The 25054-nt window shown below is 39.6% G+C and overlaps 3 protein-coding genes across 4 annotated transcripts; all 3 read left to right on the top strand.

The window, feature by feature from the left end:
• Positions 1-311: 311 nt before the first annotated feature.
• On the top strand, positions 312-3624 carry LOC118823630 (e2f-associated phosphoprotein). Its single transcript, XM_036593349.1, has 6 exons — positions 312-479; positions 1949-2133; positions 2221-2334; positions 2428-2542; positions 2658-2783; positions 2942-3624. Exons 1-6 carry the CDS (start codon positions 412-414, stop codon positions 3252-3254), a joined length of 921 nt encoding a protein of 306 aa, XP_036449242.1. The 5' UTR covers positions 312-411; the 3' UTR covers positions 3255-3624.
• A 1930-nt stretch (positions 3625-5554) lies between these two features.
• Positions 5555-9093, top strand: sptssa (serine palmitoyltransferase, small subunit A). Its single transcript, XM_036593928.1, has 2 exons — positions 5555-5711; positions 8700-9093. Exons 1-2 carry the CDS (start codon positions 5609-5611, stop codon positions 8801-8803), a joined length of 207 nt encoding a protein of 68 aa, XP_036449821.1. The 5' UTR covers positions 5555-5608; the 3' UTR covers positions 8804-9093.
• A 3271-nt stretch (positions 9094-12364) lies between these two features.
• On the top strand, positions 12365-24988 carry egln3 (egl-9 family hypoxia-inducible factor 3). 2 transcript variants are annotated; one of them, XM_036592750.1, is made up of 5 exons: positions 12365-13197; positions 22485-22604; positions 22715-22851; positions 22960-23033; positions 23134-24988. In XM_036592750.1, the coding sequence occupies exons 1-5, from the start codon at positions 12706-12708 to the stop codon at positions 23160-23162; spliced, it is 852 nt and encodes a 283-aa protein (XP_036448643.1). In that variant the 5' UTR covers positions 12365-12705; the 3' UTR covers positions 23163-24988. The 2 variants fall into 2 exon arrangements, with proteins under 2 accessions (XP_036448643.1, XP_036448644.1); XM_036592751.1 differs by lacking the exon at positions 12365-13197 and adding an exon at positions 13487-15503 and having other exon boundaries at positions 23134-24984.
• Positions 24989-25054: the final 66 nt, after the last annotated feature.

Below are 25054 nucleotides of genomic sequence, written 5' to 3'. Positions count from 1 at the left end.
CAACTGAAATCCAGGGGCCTGGTCCATTCACAGGTCAGGTAACCACGCCGCATGACTGATGACTGATTGTGGTAAACAGCCAGCTGCCTCTTACTTTCAATGTAGAACTTTATTTGATTTTTCATTTACGAAATTTAAAATGCCAATAATAAAAGAGCATTTTGTTCACTCAATAAAAATGGTTGTAAAGAAATCGGCCATAAAAACTCATAAACGTTACATCTCTGGTAAATATTTTTTTAAAGTTAACCTGTAGCCTCAAATGACTTTTATTTTGAAGCATCGCATGGACGGAAAATAATTAACCCGGAATCAGTCAGTGCTCCCGTCTCATCATCTGGTATATTTGCCGTTATCAGAGCGAAAGAAATTTTCTGTTATATTATCCTTTTTCTGGATTAAAGAAAAACAATGAACCGAAAAGAAGAATATGACTCCTACGAGATTGAGGAACCGAGTGACGAAGAGAGAGCAGTCAGGTAGAAAGTGCTGTAATAATGTTGTAAACAGAACCAGTGTGGACTTGACTGTGGCTTTTAGTTTTGTATGTACACGTTGTGGTTTACACTCCATATAACTGTACAGATACATTCTTAAAGATCAGCAGCTCTACACGGAATCTGCTTTAAGAGCATACACAGCTTGTACAATCTTCATAGAAAAGTATTGCCAAATGAATGGCAATGACGCTCTCGAGCAGCTGCACATGAGTCTGCGGTCATCGTGCCCAGTTGGGCTGTGGGGCAGTGGAACTACATTCTCTGGAGTGATGAAGCACCATTAAATACCTTTGGGATGAGCTGGGAGTGGTATTTAAGATCCAGAACTAATCATCCAACATCACTACCTGCCCTCATTAATGCTGTTGTGGCTAAATGCAACCAAATTCTCACAGCAGTGTTCCAACTTCTCGTGTAATGCCTTCCTAGAAGTGTAAAGACTGTTACCTCAGGAAAATTAATACCACTGATTTCAAGAGTATTAAAACGTGGCTGGAGTTGGCTAGATTATATACACACACACTAACCGATTACTTTATTAGGAACGCTTCCTTGTATCTCCTATCATTGTTTATTTTATCAGCTCCAGTTAACATAAGCGCACTTTGTAGTTCTACAGTTACCCCCCTTTAACCCTGTTCTTCAATGGTTAGGACAGGACCACAGCAGAGCAGGTATTATTTGGGTGGTGGATCATTCTCAGCACTGGAGTGACACTGACCTGGTGGTGGGGTGTTGGTGTGTGTTGTGCTGGTACGAGTGGATCAGACACAGCAGTGCTGCTGGAGTTTTTAAACACCTCAGTGTCACTGTAATGGTCCACCAACCAAAACTATCCAGCTAGCAGCGTCCTGTGGGCAGCATCCTGTGACCACTACTGAAGGACCAGAGGATGACCAACACCAACTGTGCAGCAGCAGATGAGCTACCGTCTCTGACTTTACATCTACAAGGTGGACTGACAAGGTAGGAGTGTCTAATAGAGTGGACACAGTGTTTAAAAACTCCAGCAGCACTGCTGTGTCTGATCCACTCGTACCAGCACAACACACACTAACACACCACCACCACGTCAGTTTTACTACAGTGCTGAGAATGATCCACCACCCAAATAGTACCTGCTCTGTGAGGGTCCATGGGGGTCCTGACCACTTAAGAACAGGGTAAAGGGGGCTAACAAAGTATGCAGAGAAACAGATGGACTACAGTCTGTAATTGTAGAACTACCAAGTGCACCCATTTAGTAAGTGGAGCTGATAAAATGGACAATGAGCATAGAAACAAGGAGGTAGTCATAATGTTATGCCTGATCGGTGTATATATATAATGTATGTATGTGTGTGTGTGTGTGTGTGTGTGTGTGTGTGTGTGATTGCATCTGACCTGATGCACTAATCGCAAAAAATGAAGCAGTATGGTTGACTTTGTTTGTATGTATTGTCCTTTAGCTCTGAAGATGAGCTCGACATTCTTCTTAATGGAACTCCAGATCAGAAGAAGAAGCTCATCCGAGAGTATTTGACTGGGGAAAGCGAGTCATCCAGTGGCGATGAGTTTGAGAAAGAGATGGAGGCAGAGCTGAGCAGCACTATGAAATCCATGGAGTGCAACTGGAACTTTCCATCAACTCAAGGTTACTATTATAACATTCCCAGTCGAAGCTGTGCCTGATCTGTGGAGGACTTATGTGATTACTTACAGAGAGTCATTTTACTTGTAGGTGAGACCTCTCAAACCGGTGGCAATGCTGCAACACAAAACATGGCAAGAACGCACCCTCAGCAGTATGACAACATATACTTTGATTCAGATTCAGATGAAGACAGCCAAGCCGGTAAGGATGCCAGGAAAAGCACTAATGCAACAGCGCTACGTGCTGTCCCTTAGAGACATCAGTATTCATTGTGGGTTTGATGATCTGTTTCAGGTGTCTCCCAGAGTCAGAGGAGAAAGCAGCGTCTTAAACCTACAAATGATGAGCTGTTATATGACCCAGATGAAGATGATCGGGATCAGGCATGGGTAGATGCCAGAAGAAAAGAGTGAGTATTGTACCGAAGGACAGCTAAAATTACTACAGTAATCAAATTCTAGCTTACACAGACAAAAGCATAAAATTAGCTCATGTTTTCTGCATAAACGTTTGCTTGGATACAGGTACAGAAGCCACAGAAGGGCCACATCATCTACAGACAAAAGAAACAAATCTCGCCCTCTCCCGAGCAGTGATGCTGTCCTCAATTGTCCTGCATGTATGACCACACTATGTCTGGACTGTCAGAGGTGAAGGCATTATTGCACTAGTCCACCAGTAGCTGCCCATTTTGATTAATTATATTGTCACTGTCAAATCAAAACCTGGTTTTACTTTCCCGCACCCATTTGAAAATAGCAAATATATAACATTTTACGTAAAGGATTCTTCTTCTCTTTGTCCACAGACATGAGAAGTATAGGACGCAGTACCGAGCCATGTTTGTGATGAACTGTACAGTGAGTAAGGATGAAGTGCTGAAGTATAAATCAGCCAAACAGAAGAACCGACGCAGGAAGAAAGGTCATCAAGGCTCTGTGGCCACATCTACATCCACAGAGACAAAGGCAGAGGCAGGTCTGACTGATTCCAGACTGAGTGGAATGGATGAGGAAGAGATATATCATCCAGTCAAATGTACAGAGTGTTCTACCGAAGTGGCTGTGTTTGATAAAGATGAGGTCTACCATTTTTTCAACATCCTCGCAAGCCACAGCTGAAGAGATAATGTGTGTGACACAGGACTCCAGACAGCCTTTATTCCTAAAATCACTGTCTACAGGTTGATTATGAAACGCAGGTGAGAATAAGGGAATGTTGTAGAAAAGGATTTAATCTGTTTTTCACTTCTGTATTCATGGACGTTAATGTAAAATATGTGTAAAAAGTTTTTACAATTAGTTTTTTTTTTTGATTTACAAATAGATTTACGTGTATTTCTTTCTTTTTTTTTACTTTAAGTGATGCAGGACATTTGATATAGTCTTACATTGAATGAAAAAGTAGGAATAATATCTCACAAACAGTTACAAGCAAACAGACTCTGTGTTAGTCACTTCTTGCATTATTTAAATAAATCTTTTTTTGAGACTGCTGTTTTTAAAGATGGTGTATTATAATGGCTGATACCTGTTACAAGAATTGACTGTGAATCTGAATTTGTGGACTAGTAGCAACCTTACACTGGGTTCTGTTCCAATCTTCAAATGTAACCGATAGCTCACTGAGATCCCAAGATTTATCGTAAAATTGTATGTTTTATGTATTTGTCAAGAGTCCTGGGGGGTTTGTTCAGCTGTACTATGACCAAGGACTTTATGCTCATATTTACATTAATAGTGATAGTAAATTCCATGTGTGGGGTTGAGTTTATAGAGTGACACTCCTCCTGTTTAACATAGCGCATTTCCTACTAAAATTACACATCATCAAAGAGCAAATGAACATAGACTGCATTCCCTCTGGGTGGCGGATGTAGAAATTTAAACTGTCTTTGTGAAAGTTCTTTCCTGGTAGATCTGCCCCAGTCAACTGCATGTACTATTATTTTGAAATAGAAACATCTAGGAGCAACAGTAGCTCAGCCACAAACCTGTAGTCCATGCAAACTCACAGAGCGGGCCTGCTGTGTAGTGCCTAAAAATCACCTATCCTCTGTTGTATCACTCACTACATACCGTCTCTGGAAGCAACATAAGTACAGGAACGGTGTGTTGGGAACTTTGTGAAATGGGTTTCCAATGGTCAAGCAGCTGCACACAAGCATAAGATTACTATGCGCAATGTCGAGCATGGACTGACGTTGTAAAGCATGCCATCACTGGACTATGGAGTAATGAATCATGCTTCACTGTCTGGCAGGCAGATGGATGAATCTGAGTGTGGTGGATGCCAGGAGAACACCTCATACCTACTGGAATGCACAGTGCCAACAGTAAAGTTTGGAGGAGTAGGGATAATGGTCTGGGACTGTTTTTCAGAGTTTGGGCTCGGCCCCTTAGTTCCAGTAAAAAGTAATGTTACTGCTACAGCATACAAAGACATTTTAGACAATTACATGCTTCCAACTTCGTGGCAACAGTTTGGGGAAGACTCTGCAGTTCCAGCATAAGTGTGTCCTGTTTGGTATGAAGGGGCTCCAGTGGCCTGCACAGAGCCATGACCTCAACCTCACTGAACACCTTTGGGATGAATTGGAATGTTGATTGCAAGCCTTTTCATCCAGCATCAGCTTCATAACTAGCTTGGTGGGTACCGCTATGTGAGCAAAATTATTAATATTCACTCATAAACTTGGAACTAATGTGATTAGCAGAAGACAGAATATGAACATTTCATTGATAATATGCTGTGTGTCTTGACCTCACAAATGCTCTTTGACTAAATGGGCATAGATTTTCACAGACACACTTCAAAATCTTGTGGAAAGCTTTGTATGAACAGTGGAAGTTGTTATAGTTGCAAAAGGAGGGCCAACTCCATGTTAACGCCCATGGTTTTGGAATAGGATGTCCGACAACCTCAATTAAGTGTGATGGTCAAGTGTCCGCATACTTTTGGCCATATAGTGTATAATATCGCAACAGTAGAATAAATGCAGGTATACTGCCATCTAGTGTCCGTTTTTAAAAATAGAGGTCTTAAATCCTCTCTCCTCTGCCCCGTACTCAGCTTTCTCAGATCATTATAGAAGAAACTCCTCTTTCTTCAAAAATAATTCTTTTCAAATCTCGATTTTTTTCAAGCTTCAAGCTTAAATTAATTTTGCGTTGCAAAATTCCCACATCATTTCTAAACGTTTCTCGAAATGTATCTCTATGAGTAATATTTAATCCTGATTTTTCTAATAAAATGTTATCTAGCTCCATTGTTTGTTTCTCTGGATAAATATCTAATCACAAAGCCGTATGCAAACGAGTATGTAAATTTGTACAGCCACCCCACACAGAAACGTCCTATCGGGTGAAAGTAGGCGCGTGATTCGCCGTGTCGTCACTGTGCACTTCCACCAATCCGCGTTTTGTGAAGAAGCCGGAAGGGAGCGGAGGAATCAAGACGAGCAAGTAAGGAGAACATGGCGATTGGAGATGCTTGGAAACAAATATCTTGGTTTTACTACCAATATCTGCTTGTCACCGCACTGTACATGTTGGAGCCTTGGGAGCGAACCGTCTTCAGTATCCTTTCTTGAAATTGTGTTTTTTCCCTTTTTATTTTGGTGACTTTCTGTGCCATTATCCTACGTTAACCTAATTAGCTCAAGGCAGAAGTCGGCTTCCTATTCGCCAGCTTCTTGTTGGCATTTTTCCGTTCCACCTTAAATTAGGCGCCAGAATGTAACTGCTGCACCATTTAAGGTGGGCCGGGAAATTCGAACAAGAAGCTGGCTTCAGCTTCGTAAGTAACTAGCTCTGTGGCCACAGATAGCAACAAGTGAGCGAAATAATTAATAGTCACCCATAGGCTTAGCAGCTAATAATATTAGCAGAAGTCTTTACGTTCTAGATTTTTAATTTACACCGAATACGAACCGAACATTTCATTGATAACCGGCTTAGCCCCGTAACTCAAGAAGAATAAGCTGAGAAACTTGGATGGTGTAATTATCTGGGGTGATTCATCAGAGCAAGGCATCAGCTTACTAGGAACACTAACAGTTTTGTACAGTTACTAGAGTTATAACATCAGTAACAATAGGAAGCACTATTATTATAGTACTGTAATATTCCTAATATAAAGTAGTAACTACTAATAGTTAAGTAATCTGAACAATGATCTACATGGCCGTGTTCAGTTTCTTACGTTGGGACTTGCGTGCGGGCTGATGGCCAGATCTTCAAATCGTTGTCTCCCTTAAAGTTCCATAACTTATGACTTGGAGATCACAAGATCTGCTCAGCGCTAATGGCTACGTTCCTACGTCATCACGTCGTTCCGCCACCGTGCGGAAGAAGGGCGTTTGTGTTCCATATCAAGACTCGGCCTACGTGCATCACGACAGAAATGGTTTAAAATAAGCTTGAAATATCTTACACATGATCTGTATTTTATCTAAACGAGTTTTTGTAGGGCTTGCAAACATTAGATGATTCTCGGTTCAAAGTGTTTTCATTGATCGCCACGCCCACCATTTTGAGAGGCTTGTGATAGTGACTCCGGGTTTTCAGGAAGAATTAAGATAAATCTAACATTAACAAAGCTCAGTATCAAGCCCAGGAGGCATTTTACGAAACATAACTTCACAAAGGCCAAAATCAAGCCTGTAAAATAGGAGAAGAGCTAAGGAACATTCCTGTTGGACAGTTCTCAAGTTTTGGCTAAAGTTGTCCAGCTTACTGAGAAATCCTGCTTTGTGAAATCCACATATGCCCCCCAGGGATCCCACCTTTAACTCAACAACAATGGATGTCACTACTTCTCTAAGTTATTTATTCCTGTTAAACTGCTTTTATCAAAGTATTTAGTACTTTATTTCACATAGAAGTTGTGAGGCAGACTAGCCTAGTGAAGTCTAGGGTCACAGTTGGTGGTTATCAGGTCCTTATTTGTACATACCTGCAAGGCCACAGAGTGTCCCATTTCTCTTTTGCAATTCAAAGGGGTACTTTGGCAAGGGCCACAACTGTCCTCTGCATCTTCTGGCCCAATTTTCCATGCGCTAGAATAGGGTCTGACCAACAAGGCTGAGAAGATGATATTGAAGTGTGAGCCAGAATGTATTTGTTGCTAAATATATTTGTTGTAATAATCTGGGTTGAGCCATTGTAGATAAGCAAATTAGCTAATTAAAAAAAAAAAGTATGAAGGATGACTGTTTCACTGGGTATAGTATGTTTATAACCAGTGTAATGCACAAGTCTGTCCCAAATAGTGCACAAATAGTTTTCTGGCATTGACTCAGACTCTTGACTCTATGTGTCTTTTTTTATTTATTTATTTATTTATTTATTTATTTTTTACCAAGTCAGCACCAGAACTGATGATTAAAGGATATAGCAGAGATTAAACCATCCTAAACATAGTTTAGAGTAGAATAGATCTAATGGTGCACCAGTTACCTTAATGGTGCACCAGCCTAACTGCAACACCATTTCAAGTGGAACAGAAAATTAGAATGAAATGCTGGCAAATAAGAAGCCAACTTCAGCTTCATCTTCTTTTCCACAATGTTCTGTGAAAAATATTGTTTGTTTTTGTTTTTTGTCCCTTGTACTGTTTCAAATCATTGTTTATTGACCCCTAATCATGAAGAAAATGGATGGCATAGCAGTGTAGGACATACCGGAAAGATTGTGAGCAGAGTTTGTGACCAGCTGGTCAGTGGCTGGGGAGCAGCGCTGCCATTGTTTAAAGCTTGTTTAATTAACAAAGTCATGCTCCTCAAACTCGGACTCTTTTCTGCATTACACACACCTCCGTCAATAGGTCGCTCAACCAATTACAGTGAAAAAACACAAAGTCAACAGAGTTAAATAGTTGACTCCAAGAGTTCACTCTGAGTCCTGGGCTGAGAGTTGACCCTGACTTCCACACGTGTTGGAGTCAAGGAATGGACTCTTTTTGGAATCGATCCCCGATCGCTAGTCCCAAATGCATACTTTTAAACCATGTGTCCTTAAGATCTTCTATATGCTTTTATCTTGTTGACTTCAAGTGATGTCACTAAGGTGCCTTTTGGGACAGGAGTTTATGGCTGTAGCTGTTAAAAAGTGATCTTAAAACATGTGACCTTTGATCTTAGTTAGTATTAAAGAATTTCTCACAGTTTAACAGCAGGCAGTAAAGGCACCTGTTGGAGCGGTATCATGGTTTCCACCTTGAGTACAAAAGATGAACCTGTTCCACTTCCTTGTTTTTATTATTATAATAATATCCGATCTTGTCCGCACAACAGTATTTTAGTGATGGTACTTATGTTCCCCTATTCTAGGTGTTTATAGCCCAACAACTGAATAATTTGTTTTATTTTTGGTGAAGGTTTTATTATTATTACCTTTTATTCACTCTGTGAATAAAAATAGGGTATACCCTTGTATGCACTATTTAAGAACAGACTTTATGGCACAAGTTCTGTGAACATCAGTGTTTCTTTCAAATAAACAGCATGTCAAATTACCCTGGTTATTTCTTCTCTAAAAAGTAAAGTTTCTTTAACATCATGTCAGATTCTCTCTTGATCTCTGTAGCAGCAATGGCGGTGTACACAGGCTATGTGTTCATGCCCCAGCACATCATGGCCATTTTACACTACTTTGAAGTGGTCCAGTGACAGTCTGAGCATCTGACACTTCAGGATGCCCATGGTTTCCCCCTTGCGGTTAGAAAGAGGAGTTCTCTTGCAGGGCTTTTTACCCTGTGCCTACAATCGCTGGAGACATGAACAGTTTGGTGGGCTGAGACAGTGGAGAAGCCTGAAGAGGAATCGGCAAAGGAGGCAAATACACAGATCCATTGTAGTGTTAATGTCTGTGGCTGTGTAGCCCCATGTAAGCGTGCAGTCTCTCAGACTCTGAGCACATACTGCCCTGATGCATCTTTTTATATAATGCTGACACTTTTATAATGCTTCAATTTCCTTTGATGGCAGTGGTTTATTGAGATAGTAAATATTTTGTGATAATGTGTATATTTCAATGTATACATATTTGTAATATTTTATAAAGAATTATTTTGGCTGGTGATGAGTTTTGTTTTACCACAATGTAGCGTTGTATAGATAACCTGTGTTTTTTCCACCCCCTGCCATTCATCTTCTGTATGACCCCTTGCAGAGAACTGCCTGTATGTTCAGTCTCATGAATGTTACTAATTTAAAACTAAACAAGTTTCTCAGGTGGTAACTGTGTGGCACCTCTCCCTTATGTGTATTTAAATATTACTTAAATAAACACTTCCATCACTTTATACCGTGTCCACCTTTTCATTTTATTTTTTATTTATTTTTTTTTTACTGCTGTGACAAATGAGATGTGAAAAGAAATTTGGATAAAGAGCCCATAACCTTTTTTTCTTGCACTTTTTCCCCATGAGGTCTATTTATGATATTTGTGTGATTTTATGTACAAAAACTGTCAGAGGTCATTTTTATGTGACATTTTCCAATTGTCCCTTATAGCTGCACAGGCTGTTTTTTTTGTTATTGTGCCTTTAAGGCAGGTATATGTAAATGTCATCTGTTCTGATTGGTTGCCCTGTATTGTATCTCATTCAGAAAGCAGTCTAGTCTGAAACACTTCTTATAACTTGAATATGAATGGACAGGGCTAAACTGCTCACTTCAATAGTAATCTGCTAGTCTGTATATGTAAATGTGACATCACAAAAACACATATCAAAATGGGATGTTTTTATAGCTTCATTTGCATATATGGACTATGGACTAAAGGGTGTACAGTACATTTTGAAAGTTTTAACAGTATAACATCAAAGGCTTTTATTATAAAGAAGGGAAAATGTAGTACAGGCCCATTTTCTTCCATCGAGACATTGTCGTAGTCTCCATGGAGAGTTTCATATGCTACATCTAGTATGCCACTGATCGTGTTCTTGAAAAGGAAATGGAATCTTGTATGCTGGAAAAATTTTGGATGCCTGGAATTTCTAAACGTCAACAATCTTGTTTACACACAAAGGGCGACTTTTTCTTTTGAAATGTCATCGGCCAATGTCAGGGTCGACCATGGTTCAGTTGGTGAGGTCAGTCTTTTCTTGGATAAACAAATTCTATTGAATGTGACAACTTTCACTGTTACTGTTCAGTGCGTTGCTCTTATCTTGTTTGTAATTTGTACTGAATAATGCCACACCCTGGACAGAATATGGCTAAAGGGGGGATGGTGTTACAAATGTGAGTTTTTAAGGTCACCTGACTACAGTCTGATCGTACGTTCACCCGTTACCTTCCAAAAGTGTCATTATTAAAGCTATGTATAGATTACGTTTTCTTGACAACTATGAAGAGTGTGATAATCTTTTGATTATTATAGTTCACTACGCTTGCTGTTCATGGTGGTTGCAGTTTAAAAGACTGGTCACTCAGAGAGCAGAGCAAATCAGATTCTTGACAAGAACAAGTATGTAAGTCTTGGCAAAGTGGCTTGATCTGTATGGTTAATCTTCAGAAGCTTACGTTTAATGTGTAGGAATACGTACAGGCACTACTTGTGTGGGCTTGCCACCTGCAGGATGTATTATGGGTGGGACCTTCCAGACCAACCAATGACATTCAATCCAGTTCTCAGATTCATCTTGCTGGCATGGACTCAGAATGAAAATAGCAGCTGGTTACTGTTTAAACTGCAGGATGAGGATGTTCTCACGTACATGCTCATGGGTTGCCTGGAGTTTGCACCTCAGATATAGTGCAAATATAGTGACCTGCTAACACTGCAATTATAATTGCTCCACTGGCTTTGAGCAACTGCCTGAAGGTGTTAGTAAACAGGACCAACAAACCTTTAACAGGCCTCTCCCAGCTCAGTGCCAGCATATAAGGCAAATCTATATAAGTCCCTCACCAGCCACAGCTAAATGCATCAGAATCACATATAGACTTACTAATTTTGAACGTGGCACTGGTAAAATACTTGTACAATTATTATTTAAACCTTAGTATTATGTGATGGTTTGCTATTCCCTTAACAATGCATTGATTTTATGTTCCTGTTATATCCTTGCAAAGAAGTCTATTTTTATTCCTGTAAGGAACCTTTTAGATGCATCTGCTTTAAGTAGATATCCATAGCGGCTCTCCAGAAAATTACCCACTTCCTGTAAAATTACACACACTCAGCCCAAGGCTGATCATAGGTAACCACTGCTACACCACCATAAAAGGCAAGCATAGAGTGCTGATTACTATTAGATTGTGGAAAACATGCATGTATACCCCTTAAAAATGGCTCTTCAAGGTTTATTCAAGGTAAAAGCAAAGATAACATAAAAACTACTCAAAGAACTATTTAAATACATAAACTGTTCTTTGCATAGTTATATTGTTCTTCTTTATGATGGAAAACAGTTCTTGTAGTGTGTGGTTCTTGATATAGCACCAAAAAAGGGTTCCAGTATTGTTATAAAGTTATAGAACCTTTTTGGTGCTGTATAGAACTCTATTTGCTAAAAGTGTAAAGGAAATAGTTAAGTAACATGTGAGGAAAGTCATTATTGAGTATAATATAAACACTTGGGAAAAATGGTGTCTGATCTGGAGGCTGATTGCTCAGAAGTAAACAACATCAAACTTGAATGAAAGGAGAGTTTATTACCATGTTGGAATCACAGCCTACTTTATGGCATGTAATCAGTATGCATGTGGACACAGATGCAATTTAAACATACCTTAGTAAACTGCCAAAAAAGGTTCAGAACTGCAATTTTTTTATGTGGCCACAAATAAAGCAAATCTATATTAGCTTGGTTAAATTCATGCTCAATCGGGTTAAATTCATGTTCAATCAGGTTAAATTCATGTTCAATCAAGTTAAATTCATGTTTAACCAGATGAAGTTTGTATTCAACTGGGTTAAATTCATGTTTAATCGGGTTAAATTCATGTTCAACCAGATGAAGTTCATGCTCAGCCAGGTTTAACTTTCAGACTGTACATGCAGGGTCCATTTTAATGTACAGCAGGCCTAAATGACCGAAATGACCATTTGCGGTTCTTGCTAGTGGCCTATAAAACAAAAAGGGACTAATGTCAGGCTCACGCGTTCACTCCACCAAAATAAACTTAAGACCAGTCTGGAGTTCACAGAGAGTGTTTAACTGCGCTCTAATTTCACTTTGAACACATCTGTAAGTTAAAGGCTTCGCTCAGCGCGCTGCCTCCTCCTCACACTTCGGCATTTCGAAAAGTAAAAGCAAAAGCAGCTGCGTGCAGAGCACACTTTCCGCACGATCGCGCGCGCCACCGAGCGACCTCTTACCGTTCGGACAGGCCTTAACGCGGACCACAGAGTTTTCTGAGAAGTTATTGCCTATACGCCTTCCATATGCATGACTCAGCTGATATGTTATATAGGGTAGCCTAAAGCGAGCGAGTGCTAGAGTGATAAATGTGGTCTCGGGCGCACGGCTCCCCGTTCACGTAGCACGCGCGGGCGCGCCCATCCAGCGCGAGAAAGGCGAGCAGCGAGACGCACAGCAGCTCCGTTAACGCACGGACAGATGGAGGACGCGAGCGTGAGAAGCGGCGCTGAGGACAGCGCGGTTGGAGAGGGCGCGAGGGGCGCGAGGCGCCGGCGCTCAGGAGACAACACCGAGGACGGAGTGCCGCGCGAGCTCCGGCAACCGCGCAGCAACCGGCCGGTCAGCAGCGAGCGGCGGCGACTCAACACGCACAAGCTCGTGCTGCAGTACGTGGCGCCGTGCATGAAGTCGTACGGGCTGTGCATCGTGGACAACTTTCTAGGGAACCGAATCGGAGAGCGGGTACTGCACGAGGTCCGGCGCATCCACGACGGCGGCAGGATGCAGGACGGGCAGCTCGCGTGCCAGACGCGGGGCAAGAGCAAAGCCATTCGGGGGGACAAGATCGCGTGGGTGGACGGAACCGAGGCGGGCTGCCACAACATCGGCTTCCTGCTGTCCAGGATGGACAAACTCATCACGGTCGCGGACGGCCAACTTGGGAGCTACAAGATCAGAGGGAGACACAAGGTCAGGATTCCAGTATATGTCTTTAACCTCAACATCAACAACAACAATAATAATACTAAAGATTTATGGCCACACATGTATCCGCACAATTAGGCTCTAACCTTTACACCACCACCCTTTAATCAAGAGTGACCGCCTGCACAAAAGTGCATTAATTACACATTTAAAGGCTGCACTGCTCTACAACACTGTCAGAAAAAGGTACTCTGTACGTACATTTTTGTCCATCAAGGTACAAACAACGTAAATACACCCTCAAAGGCACAACAATTGTTTTAAGGTCCAACTAAGTACCTTAAATAAGTTTTTCTCAGGCGAAAGTACACGTTTGTACCTTTTCATAACCCAGTGTTTTAAAACAGAACAACAAAATAAAAAGGCCGAAGACAGACAGGCTGTGTGGAGTCAAAACAACTTAGAAAACTAATATTATGTCCTTTTACTAAAGGTTTTTTTTAAGACATAGCCTTGAGGGAACCTTCCCAGTGACAGCTTAGTACCCTTTTTCTGAGAGTGGACGGTCTGCTGGCAGTTTCTTGAAGTATATAAATGACATCTGTAAACAAATACATAATATAGGACCCTTAAATACACAATGTGTGTGTAATATATGCCATATAATAGCCAAAATGTAATGAGTTGGCAGTTGTTGTTGGTTGTTTCTAAAAGGCCAGCTTACGCTGAACCTGTAAGCAAATATAATGTAAACAAAGTGTAATGAAAATATACGAGTTGTGTTGGTGGTTTGTTAAGAACAAGAATGCTTCATAAGAATTTAGTGAACTGGTTTCTGTGGGTAGAGTCTTAGCAGTAATTACCTTGTGCTACATTTGTAAACAAATGTGTTATATTTGTATAACGGAGTTATTAGTTGCTGTTTGTAATTTCTTTAGAGTAATATAGTATGTATGTTTACAGAATGAGATGGTTTCCGTCGTTAGTTCTGCATAATAGCATATAAAAAGGGAATGATGATGATGTAGACATACTGTGGTGTTGTGTTATTGCTCCAGCTGTGCTGTGCCCATTCGAGAGAAAAAATGCCCAAACTTTTTCGACATGAAACAACTGCAACTGTACACGTTTTCGAGATGAAAGAAGGCGGGGTTATTACGTTTCCCACCCATATTCCGACAGACTTGGTCTGAGTGTGAACTACTGGCCAATCCTAATGCCGGTGGGCGGGATTAGATTAGCCAATCATCACACTAGGAGCGGTACGACTAGCCAATCACAGGAGGCAGGAGTCTGATGGAACACGGGTAGGGAAACACGGTGCGCACGTGTGTTTGGATGAACGTGCAGCGCGAGCTGTAGCCTACATGCTCCCGTCCGCATCCTCAATGGCGGGGGGCGGCGGGAGGACGCCTTACGACAACTTCTAGCAGTGCTTTATGATAAAAGCGTAAATACCACCGCGATATGAACAACTCATTACAATAGCCCACCATCTGTAGCCGAGCGTAAATAAATAAATAAACACACATTGGACGTGTCAGATTTATTGGTCATATTGGACGCGTGTCGTTGAAGTGAGTCGTGTCTCTGTGTCGTGTTACTCTACAGATCTCGTTCATAAGCTTCATTAAGTTTGAGTGGTGCTTTTTTCAGGCAAACGTGTTGGTCTCTCGCTTTAGAGTAAAACACAGTGAATGGGTTTGATGCTGGTGGTCTGGTCCCCGCCCCACTCCCTCCGTCGCGCGCTACTACACGATCTGCACGTTGCACACTTCCAAGCAGGTTAAGGGGGCGTGTTTCAGCTCCTTCCGTGAGTACAACGTCTGCAGTAACAAGTAAACAGATACAACTCTGATTAGAGTTACTCACTTTAACCTTCTTTAGCTGTTTTGAATGGCTCGAGTTGTCTGAGACTGAAGCGTTTTGGTGAAGCTGAAGGACCAGCAGGCTGTAGGACAGTAATTTTGCGGAGAAAGCTCGGAGCAGACATGCCGTTTCTTCAGCATCTTGCGGACATGAAGTTGGAGCAGCTGGCTCTGGAGCACATTGTGCCCGCTCTCCGGGATCATGGGTTTTTTTACGTGGATAATTTTTTGGGCGACACGGTTGGACGTATGGTGCTAGGGCAGGTGAAGCAAATGCACTGTTCTGGGCTTCTGAACGACGGACAGCTCGCTGGTCGAGGCTCGGGCGTTTCCAAACGACACATAAGGGGCGATAAAATAGCCTGGGTGAGCGGAACAGAGAGGGGCGCGGAGGCCATCAACTTCTTACTCAAACTGATCGACAAGCTGGTTTCTCTGTGCATCGGACGGCTGGGCAAAAACGTGATTCGTGAGAGATCGAAGGTGAGAGGCTTTCTGCCCAAATAGCTCTTTTACAGTAAATACTGTCTCTTTCAGACATAACCACCAAGAAGGTAGAGCATTTTATATGAGCTAACTTTGAGCTGAACTCAGGATTAACCCTTACTTACTCTCTTCAGCTACTGTTCAGCTGTTTAGCCTGTAACTCTTAAAACAGACGGCTCTTCAAGCGTTCTTTAGTAAAGGAAGTGGTTCTATTTAGAGTCATGATGCTATATAGAATCATTTCATGCTTAAATAGTTCTTTGCATAATGAAATTGTTCTTCAGATTGATTAAGAATGTGTTGTGTACGGTTCTATATAGAACCTTTTTCAATGTTTCTGTATAATGCCAAAAAGGGTTCTTCTATTGTTACGATGTAAGAACCCCCTTTGGTGCTAGATAGAACCATTTTCAAAAAGGTTCTATAGAACCATATACAACACATTCTCCATCAATCTGAAGAACCATTTCACCATGCAAAGAACTATTTAAGCATGAAAAGATCCTATGTAGAACCCATTACTCTAGAACCATTCCCTTTGAAGAACCATCTTTTTTAAGTGTAGAAGAGCTAAAAAAATGATTTTCGTCTTCACTGCAGCCAAATGAAAGCACACCAATCTTTTTTATATATCCTGCATATCCTATATAGTCTGAGATTTTCACAGGTTTTGTGAAATGCATGAAACAGACGGCTCTGCCTTTTTCCACATGCACGATGCGGTAAATTCGAGTAGAGCTCCACTAAGATGCTCTAGGAGACACAGGCTGAAGTTGTAGCATCTGTAGCGTACAGTGCGCATGCGCATGAGAATAACCCAGCAGGTGCACCCGTTTTATTTACCACAGAAACGTGAACGCGCATCGCTGACGAGTGTACTTAGCTGATTGGTGTCAGCTTGGTGATCTCCATTAAGCACAAATGGAACTGTTTGTTTAAATGGGAACTCCACTGATTTTTCAAACATGTCTGCATAGTTAAATCCATTAGGAGGTAAACAGTCATTTAGAGCGTTTTGATGTAAGTGTTCAGTTCTAGAGAAACTTGCAGAGTCAGAATTGTGATGGGAACCAGACATCTGAGGAGTTTAATGCCTCCAAAAGCTAATTCTCACAGAACGTTATTACATGACATGGTTATCAATATTCTGTCTGATGCCTGAGACATTGTTTTACAATAGTTTTGAGATCAGCTTTAGGCCTAAGATGTATATAAAAACCTATTCACAGCAGTGCATATCGAGCTGTCAGGCAAAACAGTCCCAAAAGAAAGCTTAGTTCTTCAGATTTACCACTATTTTACCATTATCAGTGTTACATATAACAACTCGGAAGACTTGTGAATTCACTGGTCATTTTGGATAGTAAATAAAGTGGCTATATTTGTTTTGTAGACATCACACCTGATTCGTATCACCACTACTGTAATGAAATCTGAGTTTCTAAGTTTCTCTTAAATGAACAATAAATTTCACACCAAACCGCTCTGAATGACTGTTTACAGTTCAACATTTGAAAAAATGGATGGAATTCCCTTTTAAGTAAACAAAGAGGAAACAGGTCCAGATGGAACGAATATTCAGACATTAGAGTTTGTTTCTCACAGTTAAAATATCAATTTCTGTACTTTCTGAAAGAAGCAGATATGCTGAACTGTAATATAGTCACCTGTTAAGGACGGGATAAACAAAGTTAACAGAGTTAATCTGTGGTCCACAAAAAACCCAACAGTTTAGCTCCAAATTAGATATTAAATATTACAGTAATTCATTAAAGTAGGATGCAATCAAATGTATATGATGACTACCAATTTTGTAGACTGTAAAATGGAAAACATTATTAAACTTGACTTAAAAGTTGACAACAACACTATATAATATATAAACTTTCTATGATTAAACAGATTGCTTTAGCCATTTGGGCAGCTCCTACTTCATTTATTTGCAGTGTGTTCTAATGCAATGCTCTCCGAAAGCACTGAAATAAAGTGTTCACACTTGTTGAATTGTTTATATTCTGAGTTGTATAAACAACTAGCAAAAGTTTGAAATCACTTGTCATATCATGTTATTTTATTCAAAAATGATGTAAACATGTAGATTGATATAATTGCTAAACACAAGAAGGTATTTTATGTTAATTTCACTATTACTTTATGCTCTTCATGCTCATTTCATGCTCAAATATAGACAACTCTGTTCATGACTCCGGACACGTCTAAACATTAACATTTCTTCTTTTTTCATAGTTCCATGTTAGTTGAGATCTGTGCAGTTGTAGAGCAATTTCATACATTTTCACACATGTATCGTTAACTTTTTTATTATTTTTTTGAATGGAAAGCAGTCACCTCAGACTTTTGAATGCTAGTGTATGTATTTTTGTAATATTGAGTCCTCTGAATTTTGTTCATTTAATTTTTATATTTTTACTTGTTTTTTTAACTTTTTCCCCAAAAATACTTAAAATTGTTGACAGTGCAACGCTCAGTTTCTGTAGTATGGGTATGATTTGAATTCTTGCCACATTCTAGAGCGCTTGTGTCTTTATGATTTATGCATACATAGTCCAAAGACAGGAATCAAAGAAATTACAGCATGATATTGTTATAATATAAAAGATTTAAATTTCACTCTCTTTAAGTACATATTGTCTAAGTTGTTGGAAGTGGAGGCACAAAATGTACTGCTATTTTAATCAGACAACACACATACAATATGCCCAGTAATATGCAGAAATACGAGAAAACATCATTTATTTCAATCATGTATTCATATTTCATGTGTTCTGATACTTTAAGAGGCTACTTTAAACACAATGTAAAGTATGCAGAGTTCAGTTGGGTAGCTCAAAAGAGTCATTATAGTCATTCATTTTCCAGAAATTCTGAATTTTAGTGACTGTTGGAATGTTGAACTAAGAGTGATGACAAGTATTAAAAGTGTAAACAATGAGTATAAAACATCTGTTTGAATACAATTTCATATGTATCTGATACTGTTTTCATTTTACTGTTAATGTATTACCACACACTGTATCTTGAAATGCCAAACGTATCATTACTTGTAAGGCTCACAGTACAAGTGATTTTGTGCTTCTCTCTAATTTTATCAACAATTCATTAGCTTTTCTTATTTCCAATCGTCAATAATAAATGTTTTATTATAGGTACATTATACCATTGTATTAACAGCTTGACTGCACATCTGCAGAATATCTGGTAAACAAAGCAGGAAAAACAACGATTTAAAAAAAGGCCAGTGTATTTATTATTTGTAGCTTACATACAGTACATACATTCTCATCGTCCTCCTTTATCTGCAATTTTCAGTACAGTTACAGTAGCTGTTTGTTATGTTGTGGTGTGGTAGGTGATGAATGCAACAGATAGGCTGTCAGACCTAGCCATGCGAGAGTGTACCACGAGTAGTACGTGACTCTCCCCACAGCTTCCACTTCACAGGAAGCCAAGGCTGAGGCAACGGGAAGTGAGTGAGTGAGCCACTTTCACTTTAGTCAGCTGCTGGGCCCCTGCATATCTCCCCATCCCCTTAAACCTCATATTGCCTGTGGTGAGATGCCCTTTGTCTGATCACTGCTGTTGTGTCCTTGATAAAAGTACTTAACAGCAGATTTCACCAGAGAAGTAGTGGAGAAAATACTTAAAACATGAAAAAATAAAATAAAATGACCCTACAAGAGACTACTAGAGAATTAGCCTAAATAATTTTTTAACATGCAAGTAAAATGTTTACTTCGTTCTAATTTTTTGCTGGTCAACTGTGTGGGTACACTACTTTTGTCACGTACTGTGTCGGTTGTTTATGCTGATTGCAGATCTGGAATCTAATTACACAACAGAAACTAATATGTGGGAGGCACCAAATTGCAAAACCGACTGTGGACGTGAAGCTATGCATCTGGTCCTGACCGGCACGGGAATGGTCAACATATTCCGGCTGATAATTAATTGTGTGTGCTCAGCAGTATTGTTCAGTGTAGCTGAAAATAGTTTTAAAAGTAGTGGAGTAAAAAGTAGAACATTTAATTGAAATTGCAGTCAAGTATTAATAGTATAAATTACAAAAAGTTTAAAAACTGGAACTGTTGGCAAAACTACTGAAGTGAAGAATGCATGCAGTTTGTCACGCTACACTGCAGCTCCAACATAAAGTGTTTCTATAGGGATTAGAGGGGAATCTATATGGGTACCCCAGCATGGCAGCCTTGAAAAAAAGCACAGGCCGCCCTCTGTGATTACGTAATGTTTCGGGGAAGAAAAGTTCCTATAACGGGGCAAGTAAAACAAAAAAAAAAGAGGTCAAATTCAAGTTCTAATGAAAGATCCCGTGCTTGCTGTCCAAGAGTAGTCTTTAGCCGGAATGCCGTGAAAGAGGGCTGGATGTACTTGCTATCTGACCCCTGGGGGAGGGAGCTTGGGAGCTGGAGCTGAATACTGCTGTTGTGTACTGAACTGAGTGCAGGGTGTAGCAGCAGCCTCACGCTCAACACGTAGCACTGTCATTAAACCTTCATAGTGCTGGCAGTCTGCCAGCCCTGCTCTCGCTCCCCCCCCACCAACACACACACACACACACATGCACATGCACAAACACACACTCTCCTCCGTCCAGACCTCTCCATACATGTTTACATTGTGCTATGACGGCAAACCTACGTGTGTGCCCTCATTGTGGGAAAGAGACCATGATAAAAACTCGTTTGCAGAAATGTAAACACAAGCGCCAGTGAATGGCTACTGCTGCGTTTGTGTGGCGGGGTCTGTCGTGACGATGATTAAGGGAAAATGGGGTTATGTTTTGAAACAGATTTAGCTATTGTGTTTGTGACGTATTTTCGGAAGTATCAGCGTGCAGCTAGAGCTTTAAAAGTGTATATTACAGGCCATTTATGGCTATAATTACTAATGTTGGCAGGATTGGGAAGGCTACTTACAAACTGTATTTTTTTACTGATTACTGATTACCTTTTTACTGGAATCAGTTACATATTAAAAAGCAGCCTTGACTCATTTTCCTGAGTCATACACAGATGTTAACAATTCCAAGGCAACTGCAAAAACAAAGAAATAAAATTAATTGCTAAAATTAGAACAGTGCCTCAAGTTAACACAATAGCAGTTAGTCAAAGTAAGACATTAAGGTTAGCTAACAAATTATTTGTTACTCCAGGAAGGAACATGAACTAACTCACTAAACCTGTAAACTGGGTTGCATAGATTTCCACACCCGTTTTCCCCTGAAATGTAATTACTTCATGAAGGAGTAAAACTATATTAGCGTGCCAGTGGTAAATCATAACTGGAAATTCTTTTGAATCTAGGATTAGCTTTAATACAGGTCTAGGAAACCAGCCCCTTAAGTATTTATCTTAAGATAAATGCTTAAGGGACAAACTGAAAGCTTAAGATTTTATGTAGCTCATGTAAAGAGAAAACCCAAATCTAAATTTAATAATAACTAAGTAATTATTTTGGGTAACATGATGGTAAGTTCCACAGCAGTCTTATTAAACTACACTGAAATGCCAACAGGTTCTAGGTATAAATTTGATGAGTATATGGTACAAATTCCACAGCGCTGTGTAATTATTTGGGGTAAAAGGTACTGTGCAGTTACATGGCATAAAAGGATGGCACACAAAGAAAGTACAATGATTCTTATGTGGTATGTACCTGTCTTTTACCTATAACGAAACTGAATCTGGGCCCTAAAAGAAATCAGTGATTCTTATAGCTTTACTCAGTCCTTACCATTTACTTCAGAAAACTTTATAGTTTAGTGATTGAAGGTGTGTCTGATTTACTTTCCTGCCTAAATGTGTGACATTGGTGTTAGTATGTTTGTATTTATCACCTTGTTGTTCCACATATTTATGAGGTATTTTATTACGTCCCTTATCAGCTTAATAGCTAGAACCTGTTAGTCACTTCAGTGTAATTTAGTTATACTGTCTTGTTACTTACTCAGTTAATAGTTAGAACCTGCTGGGCATTTCAGTGTAATTTAGTTAAACTAAAGTCTCTGAACTTACCATTATGTTACCCAAAACAATTACATAGTACTTTAGAGTTTGTACCTCACAGTTACCTGGTTAATGCCTAGAATGTAAGGAAATGTAAAAGAAAGCGTTACCACTTTAATTGCCTTCCAGTGCAAATGAAAAAACACTTTGTAAATTAGCCTATTATAGTCCTTAAAGTAATCACTTTATTTTTCAAAAATGTCTGTTATCATATTTTTTGTCTTTTTCCTTTTTTAATCCACTGTAGTTACTGTTTTGCTATTCAGAATGCATAATTCCATGACTGTACTTCTTATTTTAAAATACTGTAATAAGGAACTGGCCAAATATAGTATTTACAAACAGCATTTGTAGAGCACTTGATTTCAGGGTCTCATAATAGAAGGAAATGACTGTGCGCTACGGTATAGTCAACGGGGTATATTGCGTGCTAAACTTTGTGCAAGGTCAGAAGGCCAGGTGGGGGTGAGGTGATGTGGAGGGAGTTCTGCTTCCCGTTTCATTGTGAGAATGAGGCGTGTTGATATTGTGTTGCATAGGGAAGGCCACACAGCAGGCACGCTCACGAGCTCCAGGACATGCCTAAGTATGTATGCCAGACCTTTAGAACTTTCCACAGGGGCCAAGAGTGATTGATGAAGGGAGAGGCTCCAAATAGTCAGATAAGCAGAAAAAGCCAGCATATGTGTAATGTGAGTCTGCTGTCACCCTAAGGACTGTCTTAGGATAAAAAACAGAAGCTTCCACGATTGTTGGTTGAGAGTATTTTAGTCTTAGTACTGCTTTGGGTACAGGACCATCTCATAAAACAATGTGCAATGTGTTAGCATCTTGTTTAACTTGATAAAAGCAGAGATTTAAAATAAATGGAAATGGAATTTGGTTAATAAGTGGCTCACAAATCTGTTGTTTTGATTGTATTCTTCCATTTCAGGCTATGGTGGCATGCTATCCAGGCAATGGGGCAGGTTACGTGAAACATGTAGATAACCCTAATGCGGACGGGCGCTGTGTCACCTGCATCTACTACCTGAACAAAAACTGGAATGCCAAGGTACGCTGGATGTTACCAGCCTCTACCAGTTACCAGCCTCTACATTGTGTTGTTCTTCATAAGTCCTGAGATATACAGTAAATCATGGTACTGTTTCTCGTTCTTTTTAGGAGCATGGGGGAATTCTACGGATATTTCCTGAAGGAAAATCCTATGTAGCTGACATTGAACCTTTGTTTGATCGACTGCTGCTCTTCTGGTCAGACCGTAGGAACCCTCATGAAGTACAACCATCATTTGCTACCAGGTCTGTGGATGTGTGCCTGTGTTTGGATACAAATTTGTCTGGATTTCTAAATAGCAGTTATATATAAACTTAATTCTTAATTTGATTTTGTTTGATTTTGTGTTGTAGGTATGCAATCACAGTGTGGTACTTTGATTCAGAGGAAAGAGCTGAAGCAAAAAGAAGATTCAAAGACTTAACAGGTTTGTTTAGCTATTGTAAATATGATGTGTCCCCTTACTGCTAAAGAACTAAGACATGATAAAGAAAGTAATTTACGTAAATCATTTTTTTTTATTTCAGCCTCTTCACAAGGCAGCACCACGTCTTAGCAGAAGAATTTAAGACACAACTGTTCACTGAGAGGATTTTTTTTATGCGTGTGTGAGTTGTGTGTGTTTTTGTTTATTTTTTTAGGGGTTTTTGGCCCTTTGTGATAGTGCACTTAAGGTACCTCCTCTCCCCTCCTTCTGCCAAGCCACAATTGCGTTGCCGTCTTTGAAAACTAGAGCTGTGTATACTCTGTGTTTGTTTTGCTGCTATGCGTCCCATAGGAGGATACCTAATTCTATAAACAAAAATTTTTACCACAGTGAATTCAGATTAAGTCCTATTGTGATAATCATGATTAAATGGTTTCCAATAAGTGTGTGTGGATGAAATGAAAGAATCTATGACAATTTGGTGTCATAACACTGGTTATTTTTCTTTTAAGAAATGTTCGTCTGTGTTTGAAATATCAGCTTTCGTTTATTCTGTTTTGTCACTTAGCTGTTTTCATATTTGTGTTTCAAAGTGGTGATGTTTTAAGAAAATGGTTAAATGGTTAAACAGTATTCGGTTAAACAGGCTATAGCATTATGTTATATAGCAAGGTCATGCATTTTGCTGATGCCTTGACACGTGGTGAGTGTGGGTGGTTATAATTGTTTTGTTCTTCTATTTATCACCATGTAAGTGTCATATGGACAGGCAGTGAACACTACAAAGGCAGAAGACTGTTATAGCCATCTGGCAGTTTATAGGTATCAGCTTGTATGTCTTGATTTCAGAATTCTTTTCCCCCTAATGAATGTGATTGCAATGACAATTATTTGGATTAAAATCTGTAAAAAATTATATATAAGATACATTCTATAATTTTGCAACAACAAATGGTGGCTTTGCTGCTAGCATGTGTCCTAAGTCTTCTAGTGGATCAAACGAGATTTTACCTTGCTCAATGAGTTGCTTGAGTTTTTGGAACAGGACCAATAATAAATCTTCAACTTCAAAGGTCCAGTCACTTTGTTTACTCTATCATTGTTTGTGTTCATTGGAATCAATACGTGATAGATAAGAAAGTTGTGCTTAACTTCTGAGGCATCTGACAGTAATGTCTCTGAGAATGAATGTATAATGATTTACACAAAATGGCTTAAAATCACAGGGCACAGCTTTAAGACATTACATTCATCTGGATTAGTTATAACATATTTATACTGGTTACATCTTTATTATCCTATTATCGGCTGTTTTAAATACCGTGTACTGTAGGTTAGGTTAGGCTACTAAGATGCGTTTCTCACTGGCTAATGTGTAATAGCTCAGCTTGCAAATAGACCATACAACTAATCCAGATTTGCTATTCCTCTCAAGGTTTATTATTGATAAATACATGCATCTTTATTGTGAGTGACTGTATGACCCCCCCCCCCCCCCCCCCACCCACACACCATTTTCTTTTTTGTTTGAAAGAATAGAATGCTTATATGTCCATGTGTTTTAAATGGTCAGACAGCTTGCATGCTGGTCAGCAATGCTGGTTATGGACACTGAATTAATAATATTGTTGTAAAAATGCCTTTGTTCATGGCTCCACAGCATTTGATGCTTATTAGAGGAAGACATTCAGTTTTTTGTTTGTTTTGTTTCTTTTTTTTACCATGCCTTAGTCCTCTTGTAAATGTGATGTGTTTGTGACATTTGAAATGTATATTTGAAAAGGAATTCTAGAAAGTGTGACCAGATGGGTATACAGAATTGTATAGGCATAGGAAACATTGTTGAAATGGTAACATGACCGGATTAAACAATGTCACTAATTAGACAGACTCAGTGAGTAAGATTTCTAATGCCCTCTTGTAAATGGCAAATAAAAAACTTAAATCTTGACAAATGTAACTTTTTCTTCTCTGAATTCAACTGTACACACACACACACACACACACACACACTCACATAT

Source organism: Colossoma macropomum, unplaced genomic scaffold (genome assembly GCF_904425465.1).
Source record: "Colossoma macropomum unplaced genomic scaffold, Colossoma_macropomum, whole genome shotgun sequence".
In the NCBI taxonomy this organism is placed as follows: Eukaryota; Metazoa; Chordata; class Actinopteri; order Characiformes; family Serrasalmidae; genus Colossoma; species Colossoma macropomum.
Note: the sequence above shows the minus strand (reverse complement) of the source record. Positions and strands in the feature narration are given on the sequence as shown.